The sequence below is a fragment of the Muntiacus reevesi genome, chromosome 1 (assembly GCF_963930625.1).
Source record: "Muntiacus reevesi chromosome 1, mMunRee1.1, whole genome shotgun sequence".
NCBI classification, from domain to species: domain Eukaryota; kingdom Metazoa; phylum Chordata; class Mammalia; order Artiodactyla; family Cervidae; genus Muntiacus; species Muntiacus reevesi.
Window position 1 is genome coordinate 259,701,821 of NC_089249.1, and position 23,365 is coordinate 259,725,185.

Below are 23,365 nucleotides of genomic sequence, written 5' to 3' on the forward strand. Positions count from 1 at the left end.
AGGAAAGTAATGTCTCTGCTTTTTAATACACTGTCTAGGTTTGTCATAGCCTTTCTACCAAGGAGCAAGTGTCCGTTAGTTTCACTGCTACAGTCTCTGTCTGCAGTGATTTTGGAGCCAGAGAAAATAAAGTCTATCATTGTTTCCATTATTTCCCCATCTGCTTGCCATGGAATGATGGGACCAGATGCCATGAACTTAGTGTTTTGAATGTTGAGTGTTAGGCCAGCTTTTTCCCTCTCCTCTTTCACCCTCCTCAAGAGGTTCTTTAGTTCCTTTTAACTTACTGCCATTAGAGTGGTATCATTTGCATATCTGAGGTTGTTGATATTTCTCCTAGCAATCTTGATTCCTCCTCCCTGGAAATTCACAGAATGTACTCTGCATTTAAGTCAGATAACCAGAGTGAAAATAACCAGCCTCGATATACTCTTTTTCTAATTTTGAACTAGTCCGTTGTTCTATGTCTGGTTCTAACTATTTCTTCTTGACCTGCATACAGATTCGTAAGGAGACCAGTAAGGTGATCTAGTATTCCCATCTCGTTCCGATTTTCCACAATTTTCTGTGATCCCCACAATCAGAGACTTTAGCATGTTATGAAGCAGAAGCAGATGTTTTTCTGAAATTCTCTTGCTTTCTCTATGATCTAGTGGATATTGGCAATTTGCTCTCTGATTCCTCTGCTTTTTCTAAATCCAGATTGTACATCTAGAAGTTCTCATTTCATATAGAGCTGAGGTCTAGCTTGAAGGATTTTGAGTATCAGCTTGCTAGCATATGAAATGAGTGCAGTTGTACGGTAGTTTGAACATTGTTTGGCATTGCCCTTCTTTGGGATTTGAATGAACACTGACCTCTTCCAGTCCTGTGGCTACTGCTGAGTTTTTCAAATTTGCTGGCATATTAAATTCAGTACTTTAACAGCATCATCTTTTAGGATTTGAAATAGCTCAGCTGGGATTCTGTCACCTCCACTAGCTTTGTTCATATTAATGTTTCTTGAGTTCATACTCCAGGACATCTGCCTCTTGATGAGTGACCACACCATCGTGGTTATCTGGGTCATTAGACCTTTGTGTATAGTTCTTTCATGTACTCTTGCACCTCTTGTTAATCTCTTCTGCTTCTGTTAGGTTCATGCCATTTCTGTCCTTTATTGAGCTCATCCTTACATGAAATGTTCCCTTGGTATCTATAATTTTCTCGAAGAGATCTTTAGTCTTTCCTATTCTATTGTTTTCCTCTATTTATTTGCATTGTTCATTTAAGAAGGCTTTCTTATCTCTCCTTGCTGTTCTCTGGAACTCTACATTCAGTTGGGTGTATCTTTCTCCTTTCTCCTTTGCCTTTTTTTCCCCTTCTCAGCTATTTGTAAGGCCTCCTCAAATAGCCACTTTGCCTTCTTGCATTTTTTTTTCTTGGGGATGGTTTTGTTCACCACCTCCTGTACAGTGTTATAAACCTCTATCCATAGTTCTCCAGGCACTATGTCTATCAGATCTAATTCCTTGAATCTATTCATCACCTCCACTATATAATCCTAAGGGGGTTGATTTAATTCATACCTGAATGGCTTAGTGTTTTTCTCTACTTTCTTCAGTTTAAGCCTTAATTTCATAATAAGGAGCTCATGATCTGAGTCACAGTTAGCTCCAGGTCTTGTTTTTGCTGACTGTATAGAGCTTCTCCATCTTTGGCTGCAAAAAATATAACCAGTCTGATTTTGGTATTGACCATCTGATAATGCCTATGTGTACTGTTGTCTGTTTTGTTGTTGGAAGAAGGTGTTTGCTATGACTGGTGTGTTCTCTTGGCAAAACTCTGTTAGTCTTTGTCTTGCTTCATTTTGCACTCCAAGGCCAAACTTGCCTGTTACTCTAGATATGCCTTGACTTCCTACTTTGGCATTTCAATCCCCTATGATGAAAAGGACATCTTTTTTGGTGTTCATTATAGAAGGTCTTGTAGGTCTTCACAGAACCATTCGACTTCAGCTTCTTTTTGCATTAGTAATTAGGGCATAGATTTGGATTACTGTGATGTTTAATGGATCGCCTTGGAAATGAACCAAGATTATTCTGTTGTTTTTGAGATTGCACATAAGTACTGCATTTTGGACTCTTTTATTTTTATTGGAAAATTAAGAATCTAGAAGCATTATGAAACAGTGTAAAATGTTTAGGAATGTATGGATGTTTGGAAATGAAATTTCTAAAGAAAAATTTTCTCATTTGGGCAGAACATTTAACCTAAAACTAACTTAGAAGTGCTTCAGAAAGGTCTGAAAGCTCATTTGTTTTTCTAACAAAATTTAGATAATATCAATTACTAAGATAACCATTTTTTTAAAGCACAGTAACTTAAATTTTAGAATCAGGACATTTTTTAATGCCAGGAATAACTATTTGGTCTAGTTTCTCCACACCTGAGTTTATGGAATAAAAATAAAATCCTTCACAGAATTGTTAGATGATTTGCACTAAGTCATTAAGACAGTGATTAACAGAGTCAGGTTTAGGATCCTTGAGAAGTATTTTATTAATTCAGTATAAATGTTATCTTAGTTATTTGACCATTTGGCACATATTCTTGCTTAATCCTTTTTAGTGAAAGTATTGCTTTAATCACATTTGCTTTGAAAGCTAGTTGGCACAACATGTCTAGCACCATGGATCTGGGAATCTCCCTTTTGAAAAATATCCCACACTTTTCAAGGACACCTTGGAAATTCAGCTTCATATTTGCCTCTTCATAGAATTACTCCATATGGGCTAAGTTACACCAAAGAGGCATTTACCGTATCTTAAAGGGGTTTAAAGGGATTGCCAAAGAATGCTCAAACTACCACACAGTTGCACTCTTCTCACATGCTAGCAAAGTAATGCTCAAAATTCTCCAAGCCAGGCTTCAACAATATATGAACTGTGACCTTCCAGATGTTCAAGCTGGTTTTAGAAAAGGCAGAGGAACCAGAGATCAAATTGCCAACATCCGCTGGATCATCAAAAAAGCAAGAGAGTTCCAGAAAAACATCTATTTCTGCTTTATTGACTATGCCAAAGCCTTTGACTGTATGAATCACAACAAACTGTGGAAAATTCTGAAAGAGATGGGAATACCAGACCACCTGACCTGCCTCTTGAGAAATGTGTATGCAGGTCAGGAAGCAACAGTTAGAACTGGACGTGGAACAACGGACTGGTTCCAAATAGGTAAAGGAGTACATCAAGGCTGTATATTGTCACCCTGCTTATTTAACTTATGTACAGAGTACATCATGAGAAACGCTGGATTGGAAGAAGCATAAGCTGGAATCAAGATTGCCGGGAGAAATATCAATAACCTCAGACATGCAGATGACACCACCCTTATGGGAGAGAGTGAAGAGGAACTAAAGAGCCTTTTGATAAAAGTGAAAGAAGAGAGTAAAAAAATTGGCTTAAAGCTCAACATTCAGAAAACTAAGATCATGGTATCTGGTCCCATCACTTCATGGCAAGTAGATGGGGAGACAGTGGAAATGGTGTCAGACTTTATTTTATTGGGCTCTGAAATCACTGCAGATGGTGACTGCAGCCATGAAATAAAAAGACACTTACCTCCTTGGAAGAAAAGTTATGACCAACCTAAACAGCGTATTAAAAAGGAGAGACATTACTTTGCCAACAAAGGTCCGTCTAGTCAAGGCTATGGTTCTTCCACTGGTCATGTATGGATGTGAGAGTTGGACTATAAAGAAAGCTGAGTGCTGAAGAATTAATGCTTTTGCACTGTGGTGTTGAAGACTCTTGAAAGTCCCTTCTTGGGCTGCAAGGAGATCCAACCAGTCCATCCTGAAGGAGATCAGTCCTGGGTGTTCATTGGAAGGACTGAAGCTGAAGCTGAAGCTCCAGTACTTTGGCCACCTGATGCAAAGAGCTGACTCATTTGAAAAGACCCTGATGCTGGGAAAAATTGAAGGCGAGAGGAGAAGGGGATGACAGAGGATGAGATGGTTGGATGGCATCCCTGACTCGATGGACATGTGTTTGGTTAAACTCTGGGTATTGGTGATGGGCAGGGAGGCCTGGTGTGCTGCAGTCCATTGGGTCACAAAGAGTCAGACATGACTGAGCGACTGAACTGAACTGAAAGGGGTTTAAAGAAGTGCAGATGAAATACTTTTTGTTAATGTATCAAAGTTTATCTAATTCTTTCTAAGATTAAGCAAATTCTAGCAAAATGAAATGGAAAAGTCTGTCATGTCACAGAACTTGTCAGTCAAGTTCTCCCTCTCACCCTTGTGAATATTCAAAGAAAGGGTTTATGCTCTAGATTAATGACCTTTACCCACTCAGTTCACCAGGTCATTAAGCAGCATTTTACTTTCGCTTTCATCCTATTCTCTTTTTGACCTAGTTGCACTAGTGACCTTGTCCTAGTTCTAACCAGTTCACCTAAAGTCACTGCAGACAATGTATTGGTAATACATTGTTAAAATAACAGTGAACTGAAAGATTTCCTGTACCATTTCATCGAAAAGTTTTAATATTTCACTTATTTTTGTACATTTTTTCAGTTATACTTGTTCAATAAAACCCCCTTAAGCATAAAATGTCCAGGTTTTATTAAAATTTGACCAACATCAAAAAAGAATGAAGAATTTTAAAAGCTTTAAATCTACTAAGAAAATGCTGAAAACAAAATGTCATAAGTTGACAGAAGTCCATACCTGACTCTTGTACAGCAGTGAAAGCTTTATATTGTCTCGCAACATTTCATGACATAGTTCATAGGCAGAGACCCTTTCCTAATGCTGGTGAAAGATGAAAAATTGTAGTTTTGTTTTCTGAAAACTTATTAACCATTGAAACTGCTTTCTAATGTTTATTATTTTTAATCATAAAATAATATAAATTGAAGGCTAATGTTGCTCTTTCATAAACTGCTTTTCCCCACTAATATTTTTATTTTCTCAATGTTAACTAGCCTGGCAACCATAGCTCATCAACAATATAGTATTTTACATAGATTTAAAATATTTTTAAGAAGTCATTGGCTCTATTAGTATTTTAGAATTTATACCAATGAACTAATATTTATTGAGGAACCATTATGTATTAGAGACCTTGCTAGTCTGTCTATACTCATGCCTATCAGTAGTACATAAGAAACTCAGTCTCTACCTTCATTGAGCTTTATAAATATTAGATAAATTATTAAAAGTGTACTGAAGTCTGTTAAGGATGTTGTGGGGCCTTATGAAGGACTATCTTTGAAGGTAATTTTAGAGTTTTAATTCAGATATATTGTTTGAGTTCACTCTGAAATATCTATAAAACTTAATTTTGAAACCCAGTCATTTCTTATCAGTTTGCTCAGAGCAAGCTAGTCTTTTAGTTTTCTCTTTTGGCAAATTTACTTTAGAGCCACCTGATACTAACAATTAAACTTTTGAAAATAATACCTATCTAAGAAAAAAAAAAAAAGAAAACAGAATACGAAATCAAGTCTTATTGTTTCATCATGAAAAAGAAAAATTAAAAATTCACAGATTAATTTGAAAATATCAGTAAAAGTGTGGAAACTTGTGCCTATCTTAGAACTTTCAAATTTGTTCCTCTATAATTGTTTGTATAACTTATGGCTTTCTTGCAAAAATAGTTGTGTCTTTCTGCCATACTCAATTATAAACTTTTTGAATGCATGATGATGGTACCTTTGGGATGGTACCTGACTCTTAGAAAATACACAGTGAATATTTGTTAATAAGTGAACAAATAAATACCTTTTTAAGTAGATTGTTTTATAGGTATGTAATAATACTTAGTATGTTCAGCTTACATTTTTTCTGTACTATGAATACTTCTGGAGTCTGTATTTTATCTTTAGTGGCCCACCCTGCCTCTGACATTGAAAGTGTTGGATTTCCAAAGATGACCTTTTGGGTTACCCCAATGTAGTAAAGCGTTTGTCATTACATCTGACTCCCAGCTGTGCTGGCTAAAAGAGGAGCCTGACAAAATAGCCTGAAAAGTCTATTCTGCACATGGATACACACATGCATGTGCACACACACACCACACTTTTAAGAGTTTAATGCAATGTTAATTATCCATTCATTAAGTGATTGCTGACAATAGGTTAGATCATCAACCTTCCATGTATGATGTTAATCAGTTATTCAGGTTAGGTTATGAAAACTGGGTAGAAAATGATAACAGATATGAAAAGGCTATTTGATGAATGGTGAAGGAAAATAATGTGTGCTTATTTGGTCACATTAGAAATTTACTACCTCAAGATAGGTCACTTTAAGATACCACTTATTGAAGTATGGTGTGATTGACCTTATCTGAGTTTTTTTTTTTGCTTATCTTCATGCCTGTCAGTAAGACAAACTACAGAGGCACGTTGGATGGCTATTTTCTTTGGTGAGAGGAAGAGTATGTTTTTTGAAGTTTCAGATTTACTTAGGTTAGTATTTTTAGGTCTGGATTTTGGTTTTTCCCCTCAATATTTTATGTCTTTTAAAATAAAACACGATGACTTACTGATTATAAGCATTTATGCAGTGACTAACTGAATAAAATAGCAGGAAACAGTCATAGAAGTCTGGCTACTCTGTGTTAAATAATAATACTAGGACAATTGAGTTATTTTAAATTTGGAAAACCATGAATTTATCTTACCTTTTTTTTTTAATTTAATTTTTATGTATCTAAGAAGCTATAGAAGATAGCCTGAAAGTTTGTCAGATTCACCTAAATGAAAGTCATTTTACAGATGTTGAACTATAATGCTGTATACCTGAAACTTATATATTAAGAAAATAATAAAACTTATATAATAAGAAAATAATAATAGTAAACTTTTACATTGAAAAAGTAAATGAATCTCAGATCTTTTGTAAAGACATACACATTTTGTCAGTAATACTAATGCTGATATCAAATATTTCTGACACTATGATTTTTAAAACAGTTTATATTATCCCACTTAATCATGGTTAATATCCATAATCTCACAGAGGAACTTAAAGATCTGTAATATGCCCAAGGTAAATGGTAGAAATAGACATCCAGACCCAGGTCTTCTGGTTGGATTTTTCTCTATACTTCTGAGGACCATAAGTAAATGAGTTTTGATTAAAAAATAAGATACACATTTCAGAATAAGAGTTCAAGTCATCATATTCCTCATGTATAGCACTATTGGATAATACATTAGGGATATAGCTACTGTAAGATATGGCCTCTAGCTGTTGGGTGTTTATAATCTATTTGAGAAAGAGGAAATATACATAAAAAGAATAACAGTACAAGATAGTATGTGTAAAATGAGTGGTTCAAACTATAAACCCTATAGAGAAGGGGAGATTGCTGTGGATTGACACTATTAAAATGAGGAGTGACTGAAATGGTTCAAATGAGCTGTGCTGGAAGGGAACACATAGTTGAGCCAATAGAAGATAGGAGGACATTCAAGACAAGGAAAGTAAGGATCGAAAAAGGAAGGTGGAGGAACCCTAGAGGCCTTGGAATTCTTTATACACTGTAGCAAAAGATTGTGGGAGGTATGGTCAGAGAGGAAGGTGAGAGTTTCATTGTAGAGAGGTTTGAATGCAGGACTAGGATGTTAGGACTTTATTTCATAGGTGATGGGGAACCACTCAAAGTTTTTTGTTTGAACATGGCATATTGAAAATAGCACATTTTTTTTTCATGGTCAAAGGGCCTAAAGATCAGAGCCTCCTTCATTCAATAATTTAAGAGCTAAGTAGTCATTGTTGTGACTGACATGCCTCAGGACATTAATTTTGAGGGGAGGAGGTGGGTTCAGGGACTCTAGATAGATGTATATGTTTGGAGGGGGACAGGAATCTCTGGTGGCAATCTCCATTAGAGTTGCATAGATATGTGAAGTTATGCATATTAGGAAGAAGGGGGGAAATGTCCATAGCTATGAGATAATAATGAATTCCTAATAAAATGAATTATAAACCTAAAAAATTATTTTTAAAAACATTGAGATTTAGATGTTTAACCATCAAAGACTTAACACATTATTGACCCAGGGATTTTTGCAGAAACTAACACCTGTGACCAGCTATATGCAATGTAAGTGAATATTGAAACATCTCCAGTCAATAATGTTCAGGTGACAAAAGACATATTAATATGTCTCTTGTCAGTAATAGAAGTTTACCAGGTAGTTTAACTCGTGGGGCTTAGGCAGTTTAACCAACAGCCATTTTATTTCGCCCTTGAGAGTACCCAGAATGGCCGGCTCCGAGGCATTCTCATGTCTGAACTCCTGCTGCCAAGCTCCTGCAGTTCTTCTGTCAGACGAGAAGAAGTGTGGCTTTCTGTGGAGCCACCTTTCACAATAACCAAGCTTGTATACAGATTCCTCATTTTCTAGACGCAGTGAACCCAATTAGAACTTGAAATTCATCCCACAGCTCTCCCACTTCTATTTCAGCCATAATAAGTTAATTGGCAATAGTTTTTTTTTTTCTTTATTTCCTTGAAATAGTGAAAGACACATTGTTATGACAAAGAATGTGATGATAATATTAAAAAATTCTGGGTGTGAAATCTTAGGGAAAAAAATTCATCAGTCAATATCAAATTCAATATTCTTCTGCCTGGCCTTGAAAGCTTGCAAATTTATTGAGTGTATCTCTGTGTCTTTTTTTTTCATCCAGTCCTTCCCTGCATCCCTTACTTAACCACTCTCATTTCCTGCATCTTTTTCTCTCATGAACGTTCTTCTATATAGGCCACATTTCTTCTCATTTCCCTTTTAACATTTGTCATGCTTTCCAACTCTATTCAGATTCTTCCTCACAGCTAAAATGAGCATGTATTAAGTAAACTTCATGTAAATTGATTTTTTTCTCTTAAAAATGGAATGTAAAACTAGTAAGTGAAGACTTTGTCACCCTTAAAATAGGTAAAGTTATGAACAATATGGGCTTCCCAGGCAGCGCACTGGTAAAGAATCCACCTGCCAATTCAGGAGACTCAAGAGACTTGGGTTCAATCCCTGGGTCAGGAAGATCTGCTGGATAAGGAAATGGCAACCCACTCTAGTATTCTTGCCTGGAAAATTCCATGGACAGAGGAGCTTGGCAGACTATAGCCCATGAGGTCCCAAAGAGTCAGACATGACTGAGCCCAATGTGCATGAATAATATAGACATTTTGGAGGGTGCATAAGGTTTGACTTTGTGTTGATGTGATTCAGACACCTTGTATATAAAGCAGCTTTGCTTGTTTTGAGACACAGAATCAATGTTCAAGGCATCTGGGGTCAGAATAAAGTATCCAGCCTTGAGACCAAATGAAAAGTGAGGACAAAACATAAGCACAAGTAATGAATAGAGGTGGGATGGGTTCAAATTTGAGGAATGCTTGAAATGATCAATGAATAATATGTAGGTACCAGAGATTGGAGTAGCACCTCTTTTTTTCTCTGGTTTCTGGAATTGCAGGGTGAAGAGGAAAGGATAGGATGGAAATTTTTCCTTTTAAAAGTTTATATATCCATGGCTGATTCATGTCAATGTATGACAAGACCCACTGCAGTATTGTAAAGTGATTAGCCTCCAATTAGTAAAAATAAATGAAAAAAAAAAAATAAAAGTGATGGGCAAAAAAATAAATAAAATTTGAAGAAAAAAAAAGTTTATATATTATTATCAAAACTTCTCTTAAAGCCATATATAAATTAAGTGTATCTATTATAATATGATTTGCTATTACATTTATGTAGTAATAACTTCCTTGATGGCTCAGTGGTAAAGAATCTACCTGCAATGCAGGAGACATGGGTTCCTGCATTCCTGGGTCAGGAAGATCCCCTGGAGGAGGAAATGGCAACTCACTTCAGTATTCTTGCCTGGAAAATTCTGTGGACAGAGCAGCCTGGTAGGCCACAGTCCAAAGGTTCACAAAGAGTTGTACATGACTGAGCACGCACTCATATATGTAATAAACTGAAGGGAATGCTGTTTCTCATGGTACAAAAACAGACCAAAAGAAGGATACATCTGGTTTAACCAGTGAATAAGTATATGGAGCCCTTTTTCCTTACGGCATTGTTACAGTGATCTCCATTGTGACTGTGAAAAGAAATGGATAAAAATGGAGCAGTGAACTGACCTAAACTCCTGGTTACACAGAACGCAAGTTCTTTGTGACACATCATGGTAGCCACCAAGAAGTTTAAACTGTAGAAATAATGATAGTAAGTTATCAGATTAGGTTTTCCCACATACACAGTTGTCAACTAAAAATTTACTAGCAAGTATAAAATTATTCATGAACCTGATCTATAAGCTTGAAGAAGTTCCAGCTATATGTCCTTTTAGGTGTCCCAGTCACCCGCTCTTATCAAAACTTCCCTTTTGACAAATATAAAGATTCCTGAGGTAGGAATGGCAGGTTTTCATGTCATCAGACAACTATAATTGTCCAGAAGTCACAACTAGACAGAAAACTACTTGAAGATTTAGCACAGTGCATCGTCTCTAAGAGTAAACAGACCTCATTAAATTCTTATTACCTGTTCATAAAGTGGAGGGAGTATCTCTAAAATGCTTTAGCCAATCTGTGTATCTAAAATGCCTCTAATTTTACTCATGAGAGCGCATATGCAGTATTCATCATGCTTGTTTTCATGCCTTGTTTTTACCAATAGATACACATTTTTGACATCAGTTATTGACATGCAAATAACAAAGGTGCCTCTAGTAGCCTCCTCAAGTATATGGACTTTATTATTAGAATCCCACAAAATTGTTCCTGGTCTGTGATTCATGAGTAGATACAACACTTTTACTAATACTCATGTTTAATCACACGGCATTTTAAAGTAAATTCTTGGCATTATAAAAATAATATAACCATTTGACACATAAAATATCCTGTTGGGTGCCAAAGTATAAGTTGCTATCTGGAGTTTTGAAATTAATGGCAGAACTTTTATGTAACTTTATTTTTAAAAAATTCACCTTATGTTTTAATTTAAGCTTAACATTCTTTCCTCATAAATGTCCACAATGTAGTTAAATGAAATCTTTCTCCATTTTACAAGTCTATATATAGTTGAAACATCTTCTCACTCTGACACTTTTGCTAGTTTTATTCGTGGACAAGATTGTACTTTGTTGATTGCTTATGCAGTTGATTAAACCCTGTATGAGACCTGACTGAATAAGAAATCAGGAGACCAGAATTATCTTCCTTAGTCATCACATAACTTTATAAGAATAAAGGAGTCATTCAGCTGGAATATGTTCAAAGAAACATCTTTTTTAAAATTTATCTTTCTTTACTTCCAAAACATTTGAATAAAATAATGTATAAGAAATCAACTAGAACTTATGTGTCTTTAAGCAGCTTTGGAAAGTAAAATATGCTTTGATGGGCATATTTTATCAGGAAATAATTTACCCACCAGATAGAAATATTTTTTAATTGCTATAATGATAAAATATAAAAGCAAAAGCTGTATGATTTGGGTAAGTTTCTTAACTTCTCTAAATTCTTGGTTTCCTCATAAGTAAAATGAATTTAGCAGGTACTTCACAAGTTTAAAGATTAATAAGATAATATTTTTAAAACCGATAGTAACGTGTCTAGCACTGCATTCTCAAAACTGGTAATTATATCCAGGAAAAAAAAAATTTCTAGAGAGGGATCAGTAGTGTCCAAGTGATGTCAGGCCACTCAGAGAAGCTTGGACTACAAAGAATGAGAACCCAAAATGCAGAATTTTCTAGAATGTGACACATGTATGCCTGAGCAACTACTCATTCTGCAAACTAACACACTAAAATTAATAGAGCTTTTGGGAGAAAAAGTTAAGGTTTGGGCAGAGCACTTAAAATCTATGTAGTTTTACATTATTGTTGTTAGTTCCCTAGTTATAATCCTAATAAAAATATTAACACCGTTAAGAGATCTCTAACCTTTTCACCAAACATCACAGTCAGCTAACCCTTTGCATCATCACAGTTCCTCTTAAATGAAAGAGATGGGAGTAACTGAACACATTTGATTACACTAGTTTCATCAAAAAGTTAAATGTCTGAGTAGAGATACAGGGAGAAAAGTCTTCACAGCTTCTTCAGCTCTGATTGCAGCTTTGCAGAGAGTTTAACTTTTGAAAAGTGTAGGGTTCTTGAATTCACTAAACCAGCCCCTTTTTTTAGTGCTAAAGTGATAGACTTGTATAGTATAGGGTTTTTAGCCCTCATTTCAACTTTTTAAGGCTCTTATACATTGCTACGATTTTCTTTTTCATTGGAATGGAACATTGCTCCTTATCACTTTAAAACTTTAACAAGTTGGAAAAAAAATCATATGAACCAACAGGACAATCCAGAGTTCAAATTATGTTGATATTGTTCATTATTCACCAATAACAAAGGAGCTCTTTTTTATACAGAAAAGTGTGTGATAGCAGAATATACTATGTATTGAGTGAAAGAATATTCTGAATTTCCCTTAAGCTCTTTGCAGTTAAGTTGTTCATAGAGAAAAAAGGAATGTAAATCAAGCATATGTCTTTTGTTGCTTCTATTTCATGTATATCAAGCATTTTTTAGGGTAGTTTAGTTGGTTAGCCGCATTAGCAACGTGTTAGTACTTTCTTCCACTTTTCTTGCATTTATTCCCTACAGTTGGCTGAGAAGTTTATGAAAATTATTTCTAGGTCACTAGTGGAAGTCCCCATTCCTGCTGGTAATTGTTGTTTTCCTATCAGTTTGATTCATTATCCCTGTAGCAGTATCTCCCTCCAACAAAACCTCTTTAAAGGTGCCTCTAATTCACTTTTATCTATGCATTTCAGAAGGTTGTTGCTGAAGATAGGCAAAGACCATTTTGATCAACTTGTTCCATGTATACAATATATTTTAGGTTTTATATTGGTATTATTACATACTACATACTATTATTACATATTACATACTAACTACTCATTTCATCAAATAAACTAATCTCTTTTTTATTTATTTTTAATTGAAGAATGATTGTTTTACAATATTGTGTTGGTTTCCACTATACCTCAACATGAATCAGCCATAGGTATCCCTGTATTCCCTCCCTCTTTAACCTTCCTTCTGCCTCCCACTGCATCCCACCCCTCTAGGTTGTTACAGAACTCCGATTTGAGTTATCTGAGTCCTACAGAAAATTCCTATTGGCTCTCTGTTTTACATATGATAGTGTATCTGTTTCCATGTTACTCTCTCCATTCATCCCACCCTGTCCTTCCCCTCCCCACCTGTGTGTCCGTAAGTCTGTTCTCTGTGTCTGTGTCTCCATTGCTACCCTGCAAATAGGTTCTTAAGTACCATCTTTCTAGATTCCATGTATATGTGTTAATATATGATGCTTATTTTTCTCTTTCTGACTTACTTCACTGTGTATAATAGGTTCTAGGTTCATTCACCCCATTACAACTGACTCAAATGTGTTCCTTTTTATGACCGAGTAACATTCCACTGCATACATGTGCCAAAGCTTCTTTAACCATTCATCTGTCAATGGGCATCTAGGTTGCTCCCATGTCCTAGCTATTGTAAATAGTGCTGCAGTGAACATTGGGGTACATGTGTCTCTTTCAATTTTGGTTTCCTCAGGGTGTATGCCTAGTAGTGAGATTGCTGGGTCATATGGCAGTTTTATTCCTAGTTTTTTAAGGAATCTCCATGTTGTCTTCCATAGTGACTGTATCAGTTTACATTCCCACCAACAGTGCAAGAGGTTTCTTTTTTTTCCACACCCTCCTCAGCATTTATTGTTTGTAGATTTTTTTGGTGATGGCCATTCTGACCAGTGTGAGGTGTATCTCATTGTAGTTTTGATTTTCATTTCTGTAATAATGAGCAATGTTGAACATCTTTCCAGCATCTTTTCATGTGTTTGTTAGCCATCTGTTTGTCTTCTTTTGAGGAATTTCTGTTTAGGTCTTTTGCCCACTTTTTGATTGGGTTGTTTGTTTTTGTGGTATTGAGTTGTTTGAGTTGCTTGTATGTTTTAGAAGGTAATCCTTTGTCAGTTGTTTCATTCACCATTATTTTCTCCCATTCTAAGTGTTGTCTTTTCATCTTGTTTATAGTTTCCTTTGCTGTGCAAAAGATTTTAAATTTAATTAGGTCCCACTTGTTTATTTTTGTTTTTATTTCCATTACTCTAAGAGGTGTGTCAGAGAGGATCTCACTGATTTATTTCAGAGAGTGGTTCTGCATGTGTATTCCTCTAAGAGTTTTATAATTTCTGGTCTTACATTTAGGTCTTTAGTCTATTTTGAGTTTATCTTTGTGTGTGGTGTTCAGAAGTGTTCTAATTTCATTCTTTTACATGTAGCTGTCCAGTTCTCCCAATACCACTTATTGAAGAGACTGTCTTTTCCCTATTTTATATTCTTTGTCAAAGATAAGAAGTCTGAATAAATTCATAAAAATAGTTTTGCTCTATTTTAATTGCATCACATTGTATCGGTGCTAAAGCAGCAAATTGATACTGTACTCAAGAATGTGCATAATTTTTATGTGATTTTGTTTTAGCTACTGTAAGAAGAGATGATTCCATTATTTCAAGTCCTGATATCCCTGATATTGCACCAAGTAGAAAGAGGAGGCAGCGGATGCAAAAAAATCTGGGGACAGAACCTAAAATGGCCTCTCAGGAGCAACAGCTTCAAGAAAAGGAAAAGTAAGTCATTTTATTCTGTGCTAAGTAGTGAGATGACATTAAAACAATCTACATAGTCTTCAAATTATCTTTTTTATTTCTGAATTTACGTCAGGCTAGTTTTAGAACAAAAATAATGATTTTGGAGCTTGTAAAGTATTTGGATCAATACATTTTCTCTGGTATTTAGTTAATTCCTATTAATATTTAGAGCAGATGTGCTAAAAATACAGTAAAGTTTTTTCTTGTGGTTTTTATGGATTAATTAGAAGTGGCATGCTTAGTCATTCAGTCGTGTCTGACTCTTGGCAACCTCATGGACTGCAGTCTGCCAAGCTCTTCTGTCCAATGGGCTCTCCAGGCAAAAATACTGGAGTGGGTTGCCATGCCCTTCTCTAGGAGAAATGGCATGCAGGATGCTTAAAAATACTAGAATCCAGCTTGTGTTTACTAAAGTATTTTGATCTAATTTACTGCTTTGAAGAGACTCAGAACATTCAGCTTAGTCATTTGATTTGATTCTGCTTGATATTTTTTCAAGTAAAATGTCTCAAGTCATCTACTTATTTCTCTTAGATTTTGGAATTATACACTGAATTTGTGCTGTTTTTCACTTTTTGGTTCAGACTGTCCTCCTGAATGTTTCAGACAAACATTCCAAATTGGTTGTCATGAGTTGAGATATTACGATAACGAACATTTCATTGAGGCAAAAAGTCTGCATCAAACAGATTTGTGAAACATTGCCCCACAAAATTTTTGTTTGGGAAATGTAATGATTTTTATGAAGAATATGTTATTACATATACTGGGTTTATTATTTTTAAATTATTTCTTATGTATTTTCAGTTTTTCTCAGTTTTTATTTTGAATATGGCAAATATAGTCCGCATGAATAAAAACTGTTGAGTCCTCAAGAACTTTTGAAAGTGTAAAGGTATCCTAACAGCATGAAGTTTAGGATTCTGATATAGACAAAGAGGATGCCAAGATAGGCACAATCTATACCTTAAGGAAACTGAGCCTGACAGGAGAGAGGTTTCAAATTTCTTACATAAAAGTATCCATTGTATAGTTAATAATGATATTGTTTTGTTTGTCTATTTATCATTGGCTTTTGTGTTTATGGTCGCGTTACTGTGGCATAATTAAGCCTTATATCCGACTAAACTCAGCTGGGAAGCCTGACTTCATTACTTGTTTTCAATTTTAAGCATCTGCTGAATTTCAAACATTTTTGTCAGTCCATCGCAATGGTATTTCCTCTGTATCTCTTGCAGTAGCCTCTCAGTAGATTTTGCATTCATTGTATGACTACCACATGATTTCACATCATGTAAGGAAATGCATAGTAGATACAGTTTTTTGTTGAGAATAAATAATTTTGACTATGACTTGCCCACACTCATTGATTCATCCATTCGTGTATCTTTCTTTTATGTTTACATGCTGAGCAAACTAGATACAGCCCCTGATGTCATAAAGCTTAGTCTACATGAGAGAAAACAAACATTATTCATAGATATGAGGAGTACAGTAGTGGAGTAGAGAGCAGAGATTTAGGCAGAGAAAGCAGCCTGGGAGCATGCAAATAAGGGGGACTATGTTAGTGTTGTGGGAATGGAGGCAGCATGGAACGGAGGGAGTGCAGTGAGGCTGAGGCTACTCAGAGGCCAGTCCAAGCTGGGCTGTGTGGAACCTTGTTAAAAATTTAGCTTTTTCTCATGTATATGATAGCATTCTGTTTCTCACATCACAGAGGACTTTTCTTTGTGAGTTCCCTTGCTTTTTGCTTTTTGAGTTATTGAAATATTAGATTCACTAGATATCCCTGATATTTCAGTCATTATAGTGTCTTCTTACATATAGTCATTTAAAATTATATAAAGCTATTATACTTCATTTCATTTTCATTTTTTAGCTCTGCTTTCAAACTGCTCAATGTTGTACAGTTTTGGATTCCCAATAATAATACTCATTCTTTTGAAACACAGGAAACTAGAAAATTGAAAACATACTGAAACTTATGTAGAGTACTTACAGGGATAATAGTTTAATTTGGCATGTGTTAGCAGTCCTGAGGTGCAGAATTGTACTGACATTTTGCCTTTTTTTTTCCCTTTGGTAAATATAAAGTTTTTTTTTCAGGAATATTTTTAGATCTTTTGATGATATCCTGTTTTTAATAAGACTCTGAAATCCTTGACTCTGGTATATATTGATAAATATTCATTAAAAATTTGAGTGTGACTAATCCACTCAATATGATTTTACTTGGGGAACACTCATCCTGTTCTGTCGAATAGCATCAACACTAAGAGTTATTATTCAGTATAACCATGTGCTGTATAATCCTTGCTATTTACTATCTTACATCACTTGAAATTACGATTTGTAGAGTTGTTTTAATTTCACATATTAAACAAAATGAACCAGCTGGCAAAGACTATAGAGACTATGAAATTATTTTCATCCTTATATATACTTTATTAATATCATCAGATAAAATTCTGATTGTAAATAAAAACATCACAAAATTGTTTTCTATAAATATACAATGACACAGTATATATCTAAATTAACACTATATTCACTTAGCTTAAATTATTAATGCTTTTTCATGTAATAACTGAGAAAGAATTTTCATTTCAGGTTTTTCTAAATTAGGAGTTCTTATTATTTCAACATCCTGAAAAATCTAATATAATAAAAGTCTACTAATGCCATTGTATTGGTATGACATGAAATCACTGTGGCTAGTTGGACTAGTTATGTTATTTTAACAAAACGAATGACCCAGTCATTATTCACTTATTTATCTAAATTGAGTCAATGTCCCAGTCTTATTGAAATAAGCAGTCAGTTAACAAAGTTAGCCAACTAACAAAATGCTCAGTCCAAATGATTTAATCAGCACTTTAATGTCTGTAACTTCTTCAACTATTTCAGCCCATTTCTTCCCACCTAGAAATTATGCTTTACCTTCTAATAGCTGCTCTGTTTCTTATCTCTATAGATTCTTTTTATCAAAAGCAAACTACTTTTAAGAGATACTGAAATTAGTATCTGAACAAGAGACCTATAAATGAAAATTTTGTCTCAGAGTCAGGGCTCCAGATCCTGGGAGAGGTGGCTGAGAAGAGAGCCAAACCCAAGTTACAGCCAAATAAGTTTGTGCAAGAGAACAAGACAAGGAGCCAAACACCAGGCTGCACCATACAGACCTAGTAACCAGAACCTGGACATGAAGTTCTTAGTAGAGCAGGAGCAAGGATTATTGCAAATCTCAAGCAACTCTAATTTAATTTTGAGCTCTTCCTTAAATGATCCTTGACTAGGAAAAGCATTAGCTTCTGTGGTCAGAAGAGCTGCTAAATATATAGGTAGGAACAAAATGCCTCTAGCTCTGAGATTTGGATAAGTGAGGGAAGAAAGTCAGATGTTTATTGAAGTTAAATGATATTGAGTACAGAAGTTATTCTTTATGGTATCATTTACAGACTTCATTCTATATAATTATATGAAGGAGATCTTAGTAAGTACCCTACAAAGGGTTTCATATTCAAATAAGTTTAAAAATTGCTGCATACCATATCACAACAAACTTGGAAAATCCTTCAAGAGATGGAAATACCAGACCACCTTACCTGCCTCCTGAGAAATCTGTATGCAGGTCAAGAAGCAACAGTTAGAACCAGATGTGGAACAACAGACTGGTTCCAAATTGGGAAAGGAGTACCTCAAGGCTGTATATTGTCACTGCTTATTTAACTTATATGCAGAGTCCATCATACGAAATGCCAGGCTGGATGAAGCACAAGCTGAAATCAAGATTGCCAGGGGATATGTCAGTAACCTCAGATACTTAGATGACACCACCCTTATGGCAGAAAGTGAAGAACTAAAGAGCCTCTTGATGAAAGTGAAAGAAGAGAGTGAAAAAGTTGGCTTAAGACTTAACATTCAGAAAACTAAGATCATGGCATCCGGTCCCATCACTTCATGGCAAATAGGTGGGGAAACAATGGAAACAGTGAGAGATTTTATTTTTTGGGGCTCCAAAATCACTGCAGATCGTGACTGCTGCAATGAAATTTAAAGACGCTTGCTCTTTGGAAGAAAAGCTATGGCCAACTCAGACAACATATTAAAAAACAGAGACATTACTTTGCCAACAAAGGTCTGTCTAGTCAAAGCTGTGGTTTTTCCAGTAGTCATGTATGGATGTGAGAGTTGAACTATAAAGAAAGCTGAGCACCGAAGAATTGATGCTTTTGGACTGTGGTATTGGAGAAGATGCTTGTGATTCTCTTGGACTGCAAGGAGATCCAACCAGTCAATCCTGAAGGAAACCAGTCCTGGATATTCATTGGAAGGACTGATGCTGAAGCTGAAATTCCAGTACTGTGGCCACCTGTTGCAAAGAACTGACTCACTGGAGAAGACCCTGATACTGGGAAAGATTGAAGGTGGGAGAAGAAGGGGACAAGAGAGGGTGAGATAGTTGGATGGCATCACCGACTTGATAAACATGAGTTTGAGCAAGCTCCAGGAATTGGTGATGGATAGGGAAACCTGGAATTCTGCAGTCCATGGGGTTGCAGACAGTCGAACACAACTAAGTGACAGAACTGAGCTGATATAGCTCCGATGCTCCCTTATGCTCCAACCCCTAAAACTTTATAGTTTATATATTAATGAAGATTTATATATTAAAGGATATAAAAAATCCATAGTATATTATTCATTTGACTTGTTTAATCATTGTTCAAAAGTACTTGATGCATAGCACCCTCATGCAGTCTATCTCCCTCTCTCCCCAAAAGGGCTTAGTGACAGTCCAAGGGATAGCATTATTTGGGGCCATAGTTTGGGATATGAACTCTCAAAATTCTCAAACATCAGTCATTTTAAATATATAAGAAACTTCCAACCTTAATTAGAGTTTTTTAAATTTATCTCAAAAACGAAATTTCAGTTTGTATATTGGACCTTCTTCCCCACCTCCCAATCTTCCCGTAAATCTAGTACTTGTCCAACTGTTCGATCATCTAGAAGCAGCAGGGTTATTTTCTAAGAAAATTTTAGTGATTGGAACAAATTTGTACACCTCTAAAGGAAGGAGTTCAACATTCTCAACTGCAAGATAAAACCATTAAAATAGTTTGGGCCAAAAGTACAAAAGAATACTTGTATAGTCTTTAGATACTTTTATATACTCTTTATTCCTGTATGATAGCAAGTAAAAATATGTATGTTCACATATCTCAGGCATTATTTTTGTCTTCTTTGTGATGGATGTCTTTTGAAAACACAAGAGTTCTAAAACATCCTTCCAAACAACCTTGAACATATTGTTAATTTATAACTTTTCACAGATGTTGCTTCTTGAACTATAAGGAAGAAGTTTTAACTGTGTGTTCTGAATCAACCTTTAAGCAGTCCCATTTAGTAGTTGGGTTGTAAATCACATGTGTGTGTGCACATTCATGCAAACACATACACATCCCTAGGTTAAGTTGACAATTTAATTACCCATGGTTGCATGATCCTATCATAGTCCATGTGGCTACACAGAGCAGGAAAAGATGCAGCACATCTTAGGCGGTATTTCCTCACTTCTTTGGAGTGGAATGTGGTAATGCATCGCCACCACTGATATACTTTTTATAGGATGCAGTCTTCTTCAACTCAAAGAAGCTCAATTCTTACCTTTTTATACTAGAAGCTAACAGCGTCATCTTGGATGAAATTGCACAGTCCATACACTTTTGTTTAGAGAAATAAATATACACATCAGGCTTTCCTGGCTCTGAACCAAAGTTCTCATTTTATACTCTTGAGGCCAAACTTCCCTGTTACTCCAAGTATCTCTTGACTTCCTGCTTTTGCATTCCAGTTCCCTATGATGAAAGGGACATCTTTTTTGGTGTTAGTTCTATAAGTTCTTATAGGTCTTCACAGAACCATTCAACTTCAGCTTCTTCAGCATTAGTAGTTGGGGCATAGACTTGGATTATTGTGATGTTGAATGGTTCGCATTGGAATCAAACCAAGATCATTCTGTAATTTTTGAGACTGTACCCAAGTACTACGTTTTGGACTTTTTGTTGAGTATGAGGGCTAGTCCATTTCTTCAAAGGGATTCTTGCCCACAGAAGTAAATATAATGGTGATCTGAAATAAATTTGCCCCTTATTTAAATTCTTGTTCATTAATTAAATTTGACCAGATCCAGTTTACCTTGATTCATGAAGCTAAGATTCTATGCAATATTGTTCCTTAGACATTGGACTTTACTTTCTCCACCAGACACATCCACAGCATAGTTCTGTTTCTGCTTTGGCCCTGCCTCTTCATTCTTTCTGGAGTTATTTCTCTGTTATTCCCCAGTAGCATATTGGACACCTACCGACATAGGGGGAGGGCAGGGCTCATCATCCAGTGTTGTATCCTTTCCCCTTTTCATACTGTTCATGGAGTTCTTGAGGCAAGAATACTGGAGTGGTTTACCATTGCTTAACCTTTAGAGATGTCTTTATTCTCTGATATTTATGGATTATTGGCATTTCATCTTTTGTTTATTACCTATCTATAATCTCAGCTAATTTTCGGTGGAGGTCTTTGTCCCCTACTGCTTCATTAAAAAATGTTAATTTTATTTTACCCAGAGTATCATTTACCTTTTAATTATTATTAATGACATTTTGCATTTATATGAGTTGTTAGGCAAATCCATCTCTCAGTAATAATGATAATATTTAACATTCATTGAAGCTTATGGTATAGACTTTGTGGTAAACCCTTTAGATTCCTTTTATATGTTTCACTAAACTATGCTCATTTTAGAGATTAGAAAGATCAGACCTTGAGATATTAGATAACTTGCCTGAAGACAAAGCTACATCTGTGATTTTGAATGTAGGATCATCTTATTCCAAAGACCATACTTTTTAGCTACTTTATTATACTGGATAGATAATAACTAATATTTAGTTTGAATACTGTATGCCAAAAGTTGTGTTAAGCACTCAAATTCCTTTAATTTCTTTAATTCTTACAGCAACTCAATTAATTAGGGCTCTGTATTTTAAAAGGTCAGTAAATGTGAGATGCAGTGACTTTTGACTGCTTGTTCAAAATTTCTGCAATACACAGTAGAGAAAGGACTGCATCAGTGAGTATAAAAAGTGGTTTGGTAATACCTCCTGCCTGCCTTTCATTGTGGATATGAGGGTTAGATGAGATCCCATGTATGTAGCACTATCTAAGTAGGAAGCTGTAGGAATGTGATGCATTGTTGTTTTTAAAGTACTGTTTTCCCCAGGCTTTAGGCTGAATCTTAGAAATCTGTTCTTGGCAAGTAAACTCTATTTATGGAGTTTTTAAACCTACAGTGTTTCCTTTCCTCATAATTCTTATGGAAATGAGGATTTCCAATAACCTTCTATGTGTTAACTCAATAAATCTCCTTTCTGCCCACTTAGCAGTCAATAAGATAATATTAAAGGACAATAACAAAATTGGAAGAGCAGGTTTTAAAAGCAAATGGGAAGAAAGAAAGAAAGAGAGTAGAGGGAAGAGAGGAAGAGAGGAAAGAAGAAAAAAAGAAATGTGGGGTAAGGGAGAGAGGGAGTAAGGGTAGAAAGAAGGATTTATGTTTTATATATATTTAATTTCTAACTCATTCAAAAATTTACTCATTTTAACAATTTATTTATTTGCATCTGCCAATCTAGAATATGGTAGTTGATCAGCCTGTTCTTTCAAAAAGAATATGTAAAATAATTATGCTCCAATTAAATAAATTAATTAATTTTTTAAAAAACCTGTTTTCGTTTTTCTGCCTTGATTCTTAAGAAAGTACCTAACAATTTATTGTGTGCTTTTTTTTCTAGTTTAAACCTCAGTAAATTTGATGTGTGTATGCATGTGTGTATTTAATTTTTATGGATATTATAATTCATCAGATTCAGGTATCTAATTCTTGAAGATTTTCAGTAACTGAACTTTAAACTTCTTCAGTGTCAAGTTAGGGACATTAAATGTTTGTGCAATTGCTATACGTTTACTTTGGTCATCATTCGCAAACCTCATTTTTTACACAACTTTAATTTTATCATAATGTTTATCTTAGTTGCAAAAGTAAATACAGTGGTGGTTTTAAAATGAGATAGGTTTTTATTAGCTTCACTGAGTGTTTACCTAACTGCTCAGGCCGCGGTTTTCACTTTCCTTGCTGCGCGATTTGATTAATGGCCTCCTGGACTTGTTCCAGAATATACTGATTATGGTCAGTACATTTCAAAGATGATTTATTAATTGTGTTTGCAACTCAAAATAATTAAGTAAAGATTGATCATATGCATTATTATAGGTTTGCCAATAAAATCAGCAATTACACTTTAAGATAAAGGTTGCCCAAATGGCCATTTTTTAACTATACAGAAAGGACAAAATATTAATATTTTAAAAATATACACAGTTTCAACCACAGTGTTGTGGCCTTTTACAGCATGATTATTAAATATGTGAGAAGCTTAGTCTTATAAGAACATGTATTTTAAGTTCTTTTTTAACATAATTTCGAAATAATATGTTTCAATGGAGATTACATAGATGTTTAAATAAAGTATTTCCATGTTTATAACTCATTCTGGAAACAACCCTTA

General features: G+C 35.1%; 1 protein-coding gene across 5 annotated transcripts in view; it reads left to right on the top strand.

Annotated features, from left to right (window-relative positions):
- Positions 1-23,365, top strand: part of XRCC4 (X-ray repair cross complementing 4) — a 284,230-nt gene that overhangs the window by 168,314 nt on the left and 92,551 nt on the right. For all 5 annotated transcript variants that reach the window (XM_065919091.1, XM_065919088.1, XM_065919092.1 and 2 more), the window contains one exon: positions 14,567-14,714. In XM_065919091.1, the coding sequence (XP_065775163.1) occupies positions 14,567-14,714 (148 nt within the window). The remainder of the gene's footprint in view (positions 1-14,566; positions 14,715-23,365) is intronic.